The sequence below is a fragment of the Echiichthys vipera genome, assembly GCF_963691815.1.
Source record: "Echiichthys vipera genome assembly, chromosome: 1".
Taxonomy (NCBI): domain Eukaryota; kingdom Metazoa; phylum Chordata; class Actinopteri; order Perciformes; family Trachinidae; genus Echiichthys; species Echiichthys vipera.
Window position 1 is genome coordinate 41,282,714 of NC_139826.1, and position 16,591 is coordinate 41,299,304.

The 16,591-nt window shown below is 50.5% G+C and overlaps 2 protein-coding genes across 2 annotated transcripts in view; one reads left to right on the top strand and one right to left on the bottom strand.

Annotated features, from left to right (window-relative positions):
• LOC310952573 (annexin A2-A-like) overlaps nucleotides 1–2,334 on the bottom strand; it is a 15,311-nt gene extending 12,977 nt beyond the window's left edge. The window contains exons 1-2 of the mRNA XM_083921216.1: nucleotides 2,279–2,334; nucleotides 50–111 (exon numbers count right to left, since the gene is read on the bottom strand). Of these exons, the coding sequence (XP_083777342.1) occupies nucleotides 50–100 (51 nt within the window). The 5' untranslated portion in view covers nucleotides 101–111; nucleotides 2,279–2,334. The remainder of the gene's footprint in view (nucleotides 1–49; nucleotides 112–2,278) is intronic.
• The window catches only part of cngb1a (cyclic nucleotide gated channel subunit beta 1a), a gene marked incomplete at its 3' end in the record, with an annotated part of 68,553 nt that overhangs the window by 10,088 nt on the left and 41,874 nt on the right, over nucleotides 1–16,591 (top strand). The window contains exons 3-5 of the mRNA XM_083921227.1: nucleotides 41–188; nucleotides 702–756; nucleotides 7,086–7,201. Of these exons, the coding sequence (XP_083777353.1) occupies nucleotides 745–756; nucleotides 7,086–7,201 (128 nt within the window). The 5' untranslated portion in view covers nucleotides 41–188; nucleotides 702–744. The remainder of the gene's footprint in view (nucleotides 1–40; nucleotides 189–701; nucleotides 757–7,085; nucleotides 7,202–16,591) is intronic.

The window sequence follows — 16,591 nt, forward strand, 5'->3', positions numbered from 1 at the left end:
TTCTGTTTCCTGTTTCCTGTTTCCTGTGTGATGTCATCAGGGGACTCACCGCTCCGTACGACAGCGTCAGTTGGCCCAGGAACTCAGACACCAGCGCCATGTTGGATCCACCTGCGGGGTCACAGAGACCGTTGTCATGGTTACCGCGTCAGAATCAGCTGAGGACGCGAGACGACGTAGAGCTGCAGGTAACACTGCTCCTACCATGACCGTTAAGTGTAAGACGACTAAAGGAGACCGTTAAGTTTAGACTCTAAAGGAGACCGTTAAGTTTAAGACAAGAATGGTGACCGTTAAGTTTAAGACGACTAAAGGAGACCGTTAAGTTTAAGACGACTAAAGGAGACCGTTAAGTTTAAGACGACTAAAGGAGACGGTTAAGTTTAAGACGACTAAAGGAGACGGTTAAGTTTAAGACAAGAATGGTGACCGTTAAGTTAAGGACTATCTTATTCTCAGCAGTCTCGTCTTTAATATTCAAATAATGTTTTTTATTGTTTCCTTTGATGAACAAAGTGAATGTGTGTGTGTGTGTGTGTGTGTGTGTGTGTGTGTGTGTGTGTGTGTGTGTGTGTGTGTGTGTGTGTGTGTGTGTGTGTGTGTGTGTGTGTGTGTGTGTGTGTGTGTGTGTGTGTGTGTGTGTGTGTGTGTGTGTGTGTGTGTGTGTGTGTGTGTGTGTGTGTGTGTGGTTTATGGATCAGGGTGCGTCCCTGTGTGCAGGAGAGGCCGCTGCAGATAAGGAACATGGATCACAAGGTAAACACATCCTAAGAACACACACACACACCCACACACACACACACACACACACACACATACACACACACACACTGAGAACAGGAAATCTCTCCCGACCTTTGACCTCTTACTAAACATTAACAGGAAGTGTTTAGTCGCCTAGCAACAGTCGACACAAACAGTCCTGAAGTTTCTGTGCAACAAATTATTCTTCTCTCCGTTGGCGTTTAAAGGACAGTGCCGCCATTTTAGCAGGGAGCTAACAGCAGCTAATATTAGCAGTGGGCTAACAGCAGCTAATATTAGCAGTGAGCTAACAGTTGCTAAGGTTAGCCAGCTATGTAATTTAGCTACGCTGCGTGGATTCTGCGGCGGTCGTTTCGTAGCGTTAGCTGCCAGCCAGGAGTGCATCAGCTAAATCAGAATAATAACGCTAGCTCTCTGTAAACCGCTACATCAGCCAACGCCACAAAGCGCTGCAGATTAGACAGCTTAGGGTTCACTGACCTAACATTAGCAAGAAGCTAACATTAGCCAGCTAGCTTTTACTAAGCTACGCTGCATGGATCGGGCGTCGCCGCTTTGTAACGTTAGCTGATAAAGTCGTTTACAAACGGCGAGTCAGAAGGAATCAGCCGACGTTATCACTCAAGACAGGATGTTGCTACGTCAGCTAGCTAGCAGTTTATCTGCATTAGCAGTGAGCTAACAGTAGCCAGCATTAGCAGTGAGCTAACAGTAGCCAGCATTAGCAGCTAGCAGCACAATATATGAGGGAAAAGGTTTTTTACGACACTTTTCTTTGAAAAAAAATAATTTTACTTGAATTATATTTTAATCCACTTTAAAATAAATATAAATTTCCATAAATTCAATAAATGAAACTAATTTAAACCTCTTTAAAATACAAATATATAAATAACACAAGAATATTTCACTTTTCTACTTTAAAGAAACATTTTAAAACGACTTTAATTAATCAAAAGTAAAGATAAACTTGTTATACTTTAATGCACTTTAAATTTCTAACATAGTGACATTTGCTGCTTTTTCAAAATAAAAGCCTTCAGAGTTTCTGAGCAGATCAGATGTGAAGTGAACGTGGTCGTTGTTCCAAAGATAAACATGAGAGTGTTCGTCTCTCGTGCGGCGCTGCAGCTCCTCTCTGATCCTCCCTCTGCAAACACCAGCCGCTGATTACAGGCTGCCAGCGCGCAGAGAGGGGCTGCAGGGGGGACCTCAGCCGGGCTGCAGGGGGGACCTCAGCCGGGCCGCAGGGGGGACTTCAGCCGGCTGCACCCTCCACCAGCCGGCTGCTCCCTCCACCCCCCACCGGCCGGCTGAAGTCCTCCACCAGCCGGCTCCTCTCACATCAGGGACCATTCAGGGTCCGTTCATGCTGCTCCTGGACTCAAGCTCTTTGTTTCTCTCAGTTTAAAGTGACAGAAAAGCTCTAAATGTTCCCGTCAGAGTCGTTTAAAGCTGAACTGTGTGAAGTCGTGCAGGTGTGACGGTGACGGTGACGGTGACGGTGACTTACCTTCAGCAGCAGCAGCAGCAGCAGCAGTGAGGCTGAGAGCAGCAGCAGCTCCGTTATGATCCGGGACAGCAAAGGGTGTGGTGTTTAAATAGCAGCTGACTCACACACACTCACACACACACACACACACACACACACACACACACACACACACACACGCTCTGCCCTGCGTGACTCACTGGATGAGACTTTTACACATCACACTGAACACATGGACGTAAATTCCTCACTGAGGTTCGGATCGCCGCGCCTGCTCCACACAGAACTGCTCCACTACACTCATGTTTTGCTTTTTCTCTCAACTTCACCTCAAGAAAACAACAAAACACCACAAAGACGAAGAGATCAGTCAACTTAAGTGTCCTTTATAGACCTTTAGTGCGCCTTTAGTGTCTTTAAAGTATGTGCTTACGTTCACTACAGCGCGTCTGTGACCACCACAGTATAAATGTAATGCCGCGTCCAGACTTGGTGTGAAGGACATGCTAAAACTGCAACACACTGCTGGATCATACTTGGACCATCTCTCCAAACGTGCCGATGGCGTCCTCCACGTGCCGGTGGCGTCCTCCACGTGCCAATGGCGTCCTCCACGTGCCGTTGGCGTCCTCCACGTGCCGATGGCGTCCTCCACGAGACGATGGCGTCCTCCACGTGCCGATGATACAAACATAAACCTTTTAAACACGTTAGCTGCGTTTTACCTGGTGTTGAAGTCCCAGACACGTCTCTTCCATCGTTCACAGGTCGTGCTTCTGCCCCTGATCGGCCACACGTCGCGTGATTCAGCTGAAGGAGGCGTACATCGAACGAATTTTGCGTGTGTCGTGTCGCGAGTAGATCGCCGCCCGTCTTGCAATCGTGTTTGCAGATGGACTCTGTGTGTGGTCACGCTTTTTTCTATCGTTTACAGTTTAAACGTAAGGAAGCACCAAAGATACGTTTCAAGTAAACGCTCAGAAAAGCTCAGACGTGGTGTAATCCCGACACATCACGACCTGGGGTGAGCTGTTAAAGAGCTTTTATTTAACACTTTTCAAGTACGTCAGCATTAAAGTGATGGACAGATTCTCAGGGCGCCCTCCCACTGTGCCTCCGTCCCGTGCCCCGTGCTTTAGGGTCCTTGTCCCCCCCTCCAGGCCCGTTTGTACTCACACTACCTGGGCCTCGGAGAATGCTTCTTGCTGCCTATACGTCATCACGCCGTAACCCGTCACACGCATTGATGACGTCATGGCGATGCGTGGCTTTGTTTCCAGATCTTTCCGTAGACCTCGGAGTTTTTGTGCGTCTTGTCGACTGTTTTTGAATCTTTTCATCGACCAAATCTGCAGTAAACACTCCACCTCCGCATCACACCAACGTGAACCTTTCACCGCCATTGTTTGAAATGTCCGCGCATGGTCCCTCCTTCTTTTTTCTACGTCCCAACAGGCGCACAGGAAATTACCTCAGAGCCGCCGTAGGCCTCGTGCTCGTACACGTGCGCACGCTCGTGCTCGTACACGTGCAAACGTGCTTTACTAAAGCCCACCTCTCCCAAACGGGTCGTGGACGGCAAGCGTGCCGCTCCTAGACGTGGTACGGTTGCACTCACACTGGTCAAAGGAACCAGACTTTAGCCGTGAGACGTGCTGGGGCACGGGACGGAGGCACAGTGGGAGGGGGCCCTAATTTAAACCATTTCTATGAGCAGAAATAATCCATAAAGCATCGTTCTTCAGCCCTCCTGACTGGTGGTTGCTATGGAACGTACTATCTTGACTTAACCGTCCGTCCTGATCTCTGAGCTGCGTCGTGTTTCACTCTCAGATCAGTCTGGTGACGTTCGACCAGCGTTCGAACCAATCAGCGTTGGTTTCTTTGGTGTGTTTAAGTGAAACAGAAGAGACTGTTGAGTGTAAACAACATGGAGGCTTCCACGGATGAGATGAGCAGCTATGGATCAAGCCGCTCACTAACTCTTTGTTCTCTGGATCCTTCTGTTGAATATGGACCGGGCTCCTGAAATTGGGCCTTTGATCCGTAAATTCACGTTAAACACAAAGGGAAAATCTCCTTTACCCACATGTTGTTTCCTTTCTGAGCTTTGCCTCCATGCTGTTAGCACGTCACACGCTGTTAGCACGTCACACGCTGTTAGCACGTCACACGCTGTTAGCACGTCACACGCTGTTAGCACGTCACACGCTGTTAGCACGTCACACGCTTCAGGCATCCGATTGGTTGCTTTGGCGAGTTTATTTGTCACACGTGATCGTAAAAGGTATGATGGCAAGTTGGTGCTGCTTGGCGCTGTCCGTAGTGCAGGACCGGGCGACGGCCAAGACGCTAACGTTAGCATTTATGTTGAACGACCAACAGCTCCCAGTGTTTACAGCGAGGAGATATAAAGAGGTGCCTGAGTAAAAGTTTAATGCCATTAAACGGCGACCGTAAGAGGACTGCTCCGGTTTTGTGTGGGCACCAACACGACTTGGTGAAGGTTGTGGTTTTGGCTTCTGCGACATGAACTCTGTCCACCACCCCGACCCTCCTGGTCTTATACGTTACCTGGTGTGTGAGTGTGAATAATGAGTGCGTTACTTTCCGTATACTTAACAACAACTCAACCCTCCTTGAGCTGCAGCCGACTGCTGAACTTTGGACTTTGAAGGTTTCCGGTGTGGACGGAGAAGACGGGTGTGTGTGTGTGTGTCTCATTCTGATGAGTGGATGTGTCTTTAAGCAGCTTCTCGCCTCCGTCGGTGCGGCGCCCCTGCAGTGACTCACCTGCACACACACCTGAGGCTGTGGGCGGGGCTTGTTCTCCTGAAGTACCTCTGACTTCATGACTTTGATCAGGTTGGTAAACCCCCACGCCCTCGACCCTTCCCCCCCTCCACACCCACTTTATCACTGGCTGTGTAGATAACGACGAGCCTCTCACTGATCTCACTGTGGCTGTTTCTTTCACTCTTATCAGTGAAGTTACTGTTTACTGAAGTCAAACGTGTTCATTCATGTGGAGCTGAGGCAGTGAAGGCGAGTGCGACCCCCCGCTCTCAACCGGCCGCCAAGAAAACAAACTAGACATTAGTCTTTAACTGTACTTTAAGTTTATGCAGCTTATGCACTTAAAGGTTGAATCTGTAGAATCTTAAAAGCTAAGTAACTTTCATCTGCACTTAGCTGGAACGGCTAACGCTAACGGCTAACGCTAACTGTCATCCCAGAATTCAAAGTTCAGGACCGACGGTTGTGAAAGTTTTGTTTTTCCATCAAAAACTATATTAACTCTGAATGAATCTTTTAAATGTTTGACTTCCTGTCCCGTTGTGTTTCCATGGCAGCAGCCAATAGCGTTGCTGGTTGCCAGGGTTGTCTGTTGTTGGGTGCAGCTACTGTAGGCTGGTTGCCAGGGTTGTCTGTTGTTGGGTGCAGCTACTGTAGGCTGGCACTGGGTGAAATGGAGTTAGCCAATCGTGCAGCTGCTTGGGAGCCTCAGTGAAGGGGGCGTTCTTTGTCCCAGCAGCTGAGTGAGCGGAGACGGGCAACAACCAGAGTCACTATAGGCCGAGCATTCACTCCATGGACTGAGAGAAAGGAGAGGAACGCCATTCAAACGCACGCCCACATGGCTACGCTGCTCCTGGATGCTAACATCACTTTCATCTGCACTTAGCTGGAACAGCTAACGCTAACGGCTAACGCTAACTGTCAGTCAAACTCCTCTAATCCTTGTTTTGATGCTGTGATTTTCTGGAGGGGACGGGTTCAAACAGGCTCAAACAGACTCCGCTCTCCTGGAGCTACTGGGCCGGGTCTGACCAACCTGGACTACCATCTTGAGACACTAGAGGGAGGTGTTCTGCTCATTCTCCATATTTAACCTTTCACTAATTATGTAAAGTTACGTTAGCCCCTGGGTCTTCCCTGAGGCCTCCTCCCAGCTGGCCTGGGAACGCCTCAGGATCCCCCAGTTAGAGCTGGTTAATGTGGCCCGGGAAAGGGAAGTTTGGGGTCCCCTGCTGGAGCTGCTGCCCCCGAGACCTGATCCAGGATCAGAGGCTGGAGCTGCTGCCCCTGAGACCTGATCCAGGATCAGAGGCTGAAGATGAGATGAGACGTTAGCCCCAAACCACAATCTTTTCTAACCTAACCACGTAGTTCTGTTGCTTTTCGGAAGACATTTCACAAACCGATGTATGACGATACGTTGCGATGTTACAGATCACCATATTCTCACGAACAGGTTTGTTCATCCGTGTGATATCTTACAAAACAGAGTCGACTGTGAGACGAGTGTCGGACCACACTGCGACAACAAGGCACCAGAGATACCGTTACGTGACCTAACAGACGGTGATGGTTAGGGTAGGGCCTCAGTGTGGCCGGTGTTTGGTTTAGTGCGTCAGGAACATGAACGGCGATGGTAAATAACTCCTGTGTTTACGGACCCGTCCACCACCCCAGCCTTCCCCCTTACGTGGCGACCCCCTGTCTTATACACACTACGTTAATGAGGCCTGGGAAAGGGAAGTTTGGGGTCCCCTTCTACAGCTGCTGCCCCCGAGACCCGACCCCTGATAAGAGGCTGAAGATGAGCGAGTGAGCGAGTGCCACACAAATGACTTTTCGTTGTTATACGTAGAACAAATGCACGAGAACCGCCTGAACAGATGCAGACGGACTCACTCGCTCCATCAGAGAAAAGACCCCAGTACCAAACTCTCCCACAGTACCCCAGACCGCTACGGTCCTGAGCTTTCAAGACTACGGTTAGGGCTGTGGGGGTAATGTGTTTTGGTTTTCTTTTGTTTTGTAGGTCCGGCCCTTCACCTGGTCGCCTGGGCTGACGTCTGTTCCAGCCGATGAGCGGCGCCCTAAAGGGAGGAGGGGATTTACGGTGGCTTGCTCTCGCCATTCCCCGAACAGCAGCAGGTAGTGGAGGCCGTGTGGTATTGTGTTTTTCTCACGCTGTGTGAAGTTTTTGTTTAGTAAGCTGAAGGTTAATAAAAACCAGGAGCCGTATTCCTAAAGCTTCTAAGGGCGCCCTCCCACTGTGCCTCCGTGCCGTGCCCCAGCACGTGTCACGGCTAAAGTCTGGTTCCTTTAACCAGTGTGAGTGCAACCGTACCACGTCTAGGAGCAGCACGCTTGCCGTCCACGGCCCGTTTGGGAGAGGTGGGCTTTAGTAAAGCACGTTTGCACGTGTACGAGCACGAGCGTGCGCACGTGTACGAGCACGAGCGTGCGCACGTGTACGAGCACGAGGCCTACGGCGGTTCTGAGGTCATTTCCTGTGCGCCTGTTGGGACGTAGAAAAAAGAAGGAGGGACCATGCGCGGACATTTCAAACAATGGCGGTGAAAGGTTCACGTTGGTGTGATGCGGAGGTGGAGTGTTTACTGCAGATTTGGTCGATGAAAAGATTCAAAAACAGTCGACAAGACGCACAAAAACTCCGAGGTCTACGGAAAGATCTGGAAACAAAGCCACGCATCGCCATGACGTCATCAATGCGTGTGACGTGTTACGGCGTGATGACGTATAGGCAGCAAGAAGCATTCTCCGAGGCCCAGGTAGTGTGAGTACAAACGGGCCTGGAGGGGGGGACAAGGACCCTAAAGCACGGGGGACGGGACGGAGGAACAGTGGGAGGGCGCCCTGAGAGGCAGCAGCTCCTGCAGACTCTCTCTGTGTGACGACTGTAACTGTGGTGTCAGACATGAACATGTTGTCTGATCAGGGACGGTCCGCTGAAGTGAGTCCAGGCTGCACAGTCGCTCTGTGTTCAGTGTGAACCTCGGCCTGTTTGGCTCCGATCAGCCCGGCTCTACATTCCTTCCTCTGTTACGTAACTCCGACCTCCTCGACTCACAGAGGAAACCCCTGCCGACAAACCTGTTAATGGTGAGCGGAAAGATCTATTGTTCTCTTTCCTCGAGCAGCAGCCGGACCTGCCCGTGAACCCAGACGCCCTCCGATGGTGTTCATCGTCCTCTGAGGCCGAGGCTCGTTTTCCAAGAGCTGCTTCATTTCTTCTTTCCTTTCTTCATTTCTCTGAAAGGAGGAGGAACTCGTTTATGAGTTGGCTCATTGTTATCAGAGATGAGCGTTGGTATTGGACCAGTGTTGGTATTGGACCAGCGTTGGTATTGGACCAGTGTTGGTATTGGACCAGCGTTGGTATTGGACCAGCGTTGGTATTGGACCAGCGTTGGTATTGGACCAGCGTTGGTATTGGACCAGCGTTGGTATTGGACCAGCGTAAAGGGCCCCTGTTTGAAACACAGTGGTGCATTAAACAGACTCCACTTGTGTATTTGTTGGGGAACGTTCCCAGACTCCGTTTAGTCGGTATCTACATGCTGTTCTTTAGCTTTACATTCTGCAGCAGCGGCCGGCGTCCTGTAACCGCAGAAAACGGGAAGCAGGACTCTGGGTGGTCCGGCATCAGACCCCCGGGGCTGGGGTTCAGGCCGGCTGAGGGTCTGCGGGCTGCTGCATGTGAGCTACAACTAAACCCTTTTCCCCCGGTGCTGAGATCCTAGAGGAAACACTGACATGTGGAATATTTTGTGCTGTTAGCTGCTAATGTTAGCTGCTAATGTTAGCTGCTAATGTTAGCTAATGTTAGCTGCTGTTAGCTCGCTGCTAATACAGATGAACTGCTAGCTAGCTGACGTAGCAACATCCTGTCTTGAGTAAATAACATCGGCTGATTCCTGCTGACTCGCCGTTTGTAAACGACTTTAACAGCTAACGTTACGGAGCGACCGACGCTCGATCCATGCAGCGTGATTCAATCTACAGCAGCTTTGTGAAGAGGTTTAAGAGCGCAGTCTCAGGGCGCCCTCCCACTGTGCCTCCGTCCCGTGCCCCGTGCTTTAGGGTCCTTGTCCCCCCCTCCAGGCCCGTTTGGACTCACACTACCTGGGCCTCGGAGAATGCTTCTTGCTGCCTATACGTCATCACGCCGTAACACGTCACACGCATTGATGACGTCATGGCGATGCGTGGCTTTGTTTCCAGATCTTTCCGTAGACCTCGGAGTTTTTGTGCGTCTTGTCGACTGTTTTTGAATCTTTTCATCGACCAAATCTGCAGTAAACACTCCACCTCCGCATCACACCAACGTGAACCTTTCACCGCCATTGTTTGAAATGTCCGCGCATGGTCCCTCCTTCTTTTTTCTACGTCCCAACAGGCGCACAGGAAATGACCTCAGAACCGCCGTAGGCCTCGTGCTCGTACACGTGCGCACGCTCGTGCTCGTACACGTGCTAACGTGCTTTACTAAAGCCCACCTCTCCCAAACGGGCCGTGGACGGCAAGCGTGCCGCTCCTAGACGTGGTACGGTTGCACTCACACTGGTCAAAGGAACCAGACTTTAGCCGTGACACGTGCTGGGGCACGGGACGGAGGCACAGTGGGAGGGCGGCCTTAGAGGAATGGTCATCTCTGCAGCACGTCCAGGTTTCTGACTTTAACACGCAGCAGGCAGTGACGAGTGTTTCTGCTCAGAGGTGGTGAAAGTGGTGAAACCCAGAGGAATGTGAGCTGTTTCCACGGTAACACTATCAGAAGCTGTAAACCATCAGAGATTTGAGCCGAGAGCCGATAATGAAGAGTTTCAGTGGGGTCGTTCTTTGCTTTTGCAACCTTTTGGAGAAGTGAGGGCCAGAGGCTAGCTGTCACTCAAGAGGCCACGCCCCTAATTATTCATGAGGAAGGAAGGAAGGAGGGAGGGAGGGAGGGAGGGAAGGAAGGAAGGAAGGAAGGAAGGAAGGAAGGAAGGAGGGAGGGAGGGAGGGAGAGAGGGAGGGAGGAAGGAAGGAAGGAAGGAAGGGAGGGAGGAAGGGAGGGAGGGAGGGAGGGAGGGAGGAAGGAAGGAAGGAAGGAAGGAAGGAAGGAAGGAAGGAAGGAAGGAAGGAAGGAAGGAGGGAGGAAGGGAGGGAGGGGTGAGGGAGAGAGGGAGGGAGGGAGGGAGGGAGGAAGGAAGGAAGGAGGGAAAAGGTTGGAAAGGAAAGATTAAATGGTTGAGCACTAAAGGTCAAAGGTCGTGTTGGTTACCATGGAAACACAGACCGTCACTGTGAGTCACATGTGTGTGTAACATTTTTATTATCATGAGCTCGTCTGGATCATTTTCTTTATTTAGGTCTTAAATCAGTGTTTCTTTGTTTCACTTTTTCTTTATTCATATTTATTTATTTCACTCTTCATGAATAACATAAAACATTTTATGAAACTGTTGTGGTAAAATCATCTGAACAGTTTCTTTAATGCATAAAAAAGCAAAAGAAAATCCCTGTTTGAGGTTTGAACCTGAAACAAAGTGTTGTGAGTCAAACGTCTGCAGACACGCTGGTGTTGCAGTCTGCAGCGTCTCCACAGGAGGGCAGCGTCTCCTTCACCCTCACCGTCACTGTTACTGTTACTGCACTTGGATCAGGACTGAGATCCAATTCAAGATTGAAGAAGCTTTATTTATTATTGTGCAACGGTTTCAATACATCTCTAAATATATCTCTAAATCTGAGGCCGTGGCTCTCAGCAGGAAACCGCTGGATTGTTACTCCAGGTAGGGAATGAGTCCTGACCCCAAGTGAAGGAGATCAAGGACCTCGGGATCTTGTTCACGAGTGAGGGGACGATGGAGCAGCGGGGGCGGAGCTGCAGTCGCTCTACCGCACCGTTGTGATGAACAGAGAGCTGAGGAAGGAAAAGCTCTGGATCTACCCTCAGTCCTGGTTCCTACCCTCACCTGTGGTCATGAAAGCTGTGTCAGGACCCAAAGAACCAGGTCCAGGTCAGGACCCAAAGAACCAGATCCAGGTCAGGACCCAAAGAACCAGGTCCAGGTCAGGACCCACAGAACCAGGTCCAGGTCAGGACCCAAAGAACCAGGTCCAGGTCAGGACCCAAAGAACCAGGTCCAGGTCCAAGCGTGTGAAGTGTGTTTCCTCAGGAGGGGGTCTGGAGTCTCCCTTAGAGAGAGGGGGAGAAGTTCAGCATCCGTGAGGAACTCAGAGTAGAGCCGCTGCTCCTTTGTGTTGAAAGGAGCCAGTTGAGGTGGTTCAGGATCATCTGGTAAGGATGAACCCTGGGCGCCTCCCTAGGGAGGTGTTCCAGGCACGTCCAGCTGGGAGGAGGCCTCGGGGAAGACCCAGGACCAGGTGGAGAGATTAGATCTCCACACTGGCCTGGGAACGCCTCAGGATCCCCCAGTTAGAGCTGGTTAATGTGGCCCGGGAAAGGGAAGTTTGGGGTCCCTGCTGGAGCTGCTGCCCCCACGACCCGACCCCGGATAAGAGGCTGAAGATGAGATGGTTTCAATACAAAGATGAAAGGATCAGAGAAACAATCAGCATAAAAACATAAATCACATTGAAATAAAACATCAAATAATCAAACAATGACTAAATGTGACAGAGTGCAACAGACATCGTGGTTAAACGCAGGTTTATAAAATAAACAATACGCAGCGTGCAGTTTAACAGCAGATGAAATAAAATCAGTAGAAAGTACGCGTTGCGTAGCGTTGCGTAGCGTTGCGTAGCGTTGGGTTGCGTTGGGTTGGGTTGCGTTGGGTTTTTTTGCGTTGTGTAGCGTTGCATCGCGTAGCGTCGTCCCCGGCCCTCTGGAGCCTGGGCCCTTGATAACATCTCGACCCTCCCTGGTATCGCAGGTCTTGAGAGTCTGGGGAGAAAAACAGTTTGGTCCCCTGGAGCAGGAACTCTCAGGTCTGGGATCAGGCTCAGGGAGCTGGAGCACCTGATCCCCTGTTGCGCTGACGCTGAACTTAACCTCGTTAGCGGCTAATCCTCCTCGGGCCACATTAACAGCTTTAACCCGGAGCTGCTGTGGTGTCCTCTCTGCGGGGCGTCTGGCACAAACACAACAAACACAGTGAGGATCTGAACGTGTCCCAGGATGAAAACACGACGCTTTAATAAAACACAACTAACCGTCGACTTCTCTTCTCTAAACTTAACTGCCTTTTTCTAGTCCTGCATGTTTTAGGTTCCTCCCTACCCTGACACACCTGAGTCTGACACACACCTGAGTCTGACACACACACCTGAGTCTGACACACACCTGAGTCTAACACACCTGAGTCTGACACACACCTGAGTCTAACACACACCTGAGTCTGACACACACCTGAGTCTGACACACCTGAGTCTAACACACCTGAGTCTAACACACCTGAGTCTGACACACCTGAGTCTGACACACCTGAGTCTGACACACCTGAGTCTAACACACACCTGAGTCTGACACACCTGAGTCTAACACACCTGAGTCTAACACACCTGAGTCTGACACACCTGAGTCTGACACACCTGAGTCTAACACACCTGAGTCTGACACACCTGAGTCTAACACACCTGAGTCTGACACACCTGAGTCTGACACACCTGAGTCTGACACACCTGAGTCTGACACACCTGAGTCTAACACACACCTGAGTCTGACACACACCTGAGTCTGACACACCTGAGTCTGACACACACCTGAGTCTGACACACCTGAGTCTAACACACACCTGAGTCTGACACACACCTGAGTCTGACACACCTGAGTCTGACACACACCTGAGTCTGACACACCTGAGTCTGACACACCTGAGTCTGACACACCTGAGTCTGACACACACCTGAGTCTGACACACACCTGAGTCTAACACACCTGAGTCTGACACACCTGAGTCTGACACACCTGAGTCTGACACACCTGAGTCTGACACACCTGAGTCTAACACACCTGAGTCTGACACACACCTGAGTCTGACACACCCCTGAGTCTGACACACACCTGAGTCTGACACACCTGAGTCTGACACACACCTGAGTCTAACACCTGAGTCTGACGCACACCTGAGTCTGACACGCCTGAGTGTGAAACACCTGGGTCTGACACACCTGAGTCTGACACACCTGACGATGTGTCAGACTCAGGTGTGTCAGACTCAGGTGTGTGTCAGACTCAGGTGTGTGTTAGATTCAGGTGTGTCAGACTCAGGTGTGTGTCAGACTCAGGTGTGTCAGACTCAGGTGTGTCTCAGACTCAGGTGTGTTAGACTCAGGTGTGTCAGACTCGGGTGTGTTAGACTCAGGTGTGTTAGACTCAGGTGTGTGTCAGACTCAGGTGTGTGTCAGACTCAGGTGTGTCAGACTCAGGTGTGTCAGACTCAGGTGTGTGTCAGACTCAGGTGTGTGTCAGACTCAAGTGTGTGTCAGACTCAGGTGTGTTAGACTCAGGTGTGTGTCAGACTCAGGTGTGTCAGACTCAGTTGTGTCAGACTCAGGTGTGTCAGACTCAGGTGTGTCAGACTCAGTTGTGTGTCAGACTCAGGTGTGTTAGACTCAGGTGTGTCAGACTCAGGTGTGTCAGACTCAGGTGTGTCAGACTCAGGTGTGTCAGACTCAGTTGTGTGTCAGACTCAGGTGTATGTCAGGCTCAGGTGTGTTAGACTCAGGTGTGTCAGACTCAGGTGTGTGTTAGACTCAGGTGTGTCAGACTCAGGTGTGTGTCAGACTCAGGTGTGTCAGACTCAGGTGTGTGTCAGAATTAGGTGTGTGTCAGACTCAGGTGTGTGTCAGACTCAAGTTTGTGTCAGACTCAGGTGTGTGTCAGACTCAGGTGTGTCAGACTCAGGTGTGTCAGACTCAGGTGTGTGTCAGACTCAGGTGTGTTAGACTCAGGTGTGTCAGACTCAGGTGTGTCAGACTCAGGTGTGTCAGACTCAGGTGTGTGTCAGACTCAGGTGTGTGTCAGACTCAGGTGTGTCAGACTCAGGTGTGTGTCACACTCAGGTGTGTCAGACTCAGGTGTGTTAGACTCAGGTGTGTCAGACTCAGGTGTGTCAGACTCAGGTGTGTGTCAGACTCAGGTGTGTGTCAGACTCAGGTGTGTCAGACTCAGGTGTGTGTCACACTCAGGTGTGTCAGACTCAGGTGTGTCAGACTGAACTGGTTGGTTGTGCAGAGGTTCCCTTCATGTTCCAGCGTTTGGGAGTCTAATCCGCGCCCCCGGCCCGTCCCGCTCCGCCTCGTCCCGCCCCGCCCCGCCCCGGCCCACTCCGCCTCACTCTGCCCCACTCCGCCCCACTCCGCCCCGCCCCGCCCCACTCCGCCCCGCCCCGGCCCACTCCGCCTCACTCTGCCCTTCCCTCCCTCACTAATCCTGTTAGCTCCTCCATAATCCTCCCACAGCGTTCAGATCCCTGCAGGACTTCACAGCGTCTTCACCGCAGCTCTGTGGGAGGCTGCTGGACCCTCACTGAACTACGCAGGTAGGACCAGAGACCACCAGCACTTAGACCACACCCACCTGCACCTCCGCACCACACCCCAGAGCACCACACCTGCACCTCCGCACCACACCCCAGAGCACAGCACCTGCACCTCCGCACCACACCCCAGAGCACAACACCTGCACCTCCGCACCACACCCCAGAGCACAACACCTGCGCGGACACTCACCTGTGCAAACACTGAGGAGCAGACGCATCAGAGGCATTTCACCTGTTCCACTTTGACTCAACGTGAAGAAGCTAAAATGGTTTTTATCAACAACCGACACGACTCTTGTTCGCTGTTCTCAGGTCTGACTTCTGCTTTGTTTGTAATAGTCACTGTTAAGTTTAGTCACTAAAGGAGACCGTTAAGTTTAGTCTCTAAAGGAGACGGTTAAGTTTAGTCACTAAAGGTGACGGTTAAGTTTAGTCTCTAAAGGAGACGGTTACGTTTAGTCACTAAAGGTGACGGTTAAGTGACGGTTAAGTTTAGTCACTAAAGGTGACGGTTAAGTTTAGTCTCTAAAGGAGACGGTTACGTTTAGTCACTAAAGGTGACGGTTAAGTGACGGTTAAGTTTAGTCACTAAAGGTGACGGTTAAGTTTAGTCTCTAAAGGAGACGGTTACGTTTAGTCACTAAAGGTGACGGTTAAGTGACGGTTAAGTTTAGTCACTAAAGGTGACGGTTAAGTTTAGTCTCTAAAGGAGACGGTTAAGTTTAGTCTCTAAAGGACTTGGTTCAGATCAGATAAAGGTGGTTTGTCTCAGTTCTTCCAGGACTTGAACCCCCGGTCCTCCGGGTCAAAGTCCTGTGTTTTGGACCCGTCCTCCCTACGGAGAGTTTGCGCTCTGATGCTACGAACAGTGAAAGAGCACAGACACAAAACCAGGAGGTGAAGTTTGGGGAAACATGGTTTGGTTTCAAACAGGAAGGGAAATGATGTAAATGATGTCATCAACGTAAACAACCAAAAGCAGACACCAGCTAGCTAACTAGCTAACAGGCTAACGTGTTGGTCAGCTGATCTGTGAACCTACTTTTTAATTTGTTAATTTGAGCATTTTTAATGATTATTTACCTGGTCTGTTGATGACTGAACAGTTTAACTCCTCTTTAACTGTTTATATGTTGGATACCGCAGAATATGTGACCTGCTAACGTGCTAACTGTGTGATGAAACTGACTGACTGGTAGAAACGGGGTAAAAGGCTAAAAGGCTAATTGGAAAGTGTAAGTGATGAAGCGGACGCCAGATCCCCAGTGATCAATGTTTCCTGCGCCCGACCTCCTGCGGCGGATTAGGGTCATGATCACTCAGCGGTAATTGAAGCCGACACTCAGCCAGACGTGATCTAAACACCGCTAAGCACCGTGCAGCTCGGCTCGACCGTGAACTCTGTGGACGCTAAGTCTTCTGTTTGTCAAACACTTGGCATTTATATTTCATCCATCCTCTTGTCCCCATCGGGGTCACGGGGTCACGGGGTCACGGGGTCGCTGGAGCCGGGTGTGAGGCGGGGTCCACCCTGGACAGGACGCCAGTCTATCACAGGACACATGATTTCTATTATACCAGCACTGATCCATATTTCAGTGCTGGTAAACTCTGACAGGAGTTTATTTAATATGCTAAATATCCTAACTCTATATATTGTATCAGGCTAACGTTAGCTAAATACAGACTTATGAGGGAACAGATTGTATCAGGCTAACGTTAGCTAACCACAGACTTATGAGGGAACAGATTGTATCAGGCTAACATTAGCTAACCACAGACTTATGAGGGAACAGATTGTATCAGGCTAACGTTAGCTAACCACAGACTTATGAGGGAACAGATTGTATCAGGCTAACGTTAGCTAACCACAGGCTTATGAGGGAATAGATTGTATCAGGCTAACGTTAGCTAACTACAGACGTATGAGGGAACAGATTGTATCAGGCTAACGTTAGCTAACTACAGACGTATGAGGGAACAGATTGTATCAGGCTAACGTTAGCTAACTACAGTCGCCACCTTT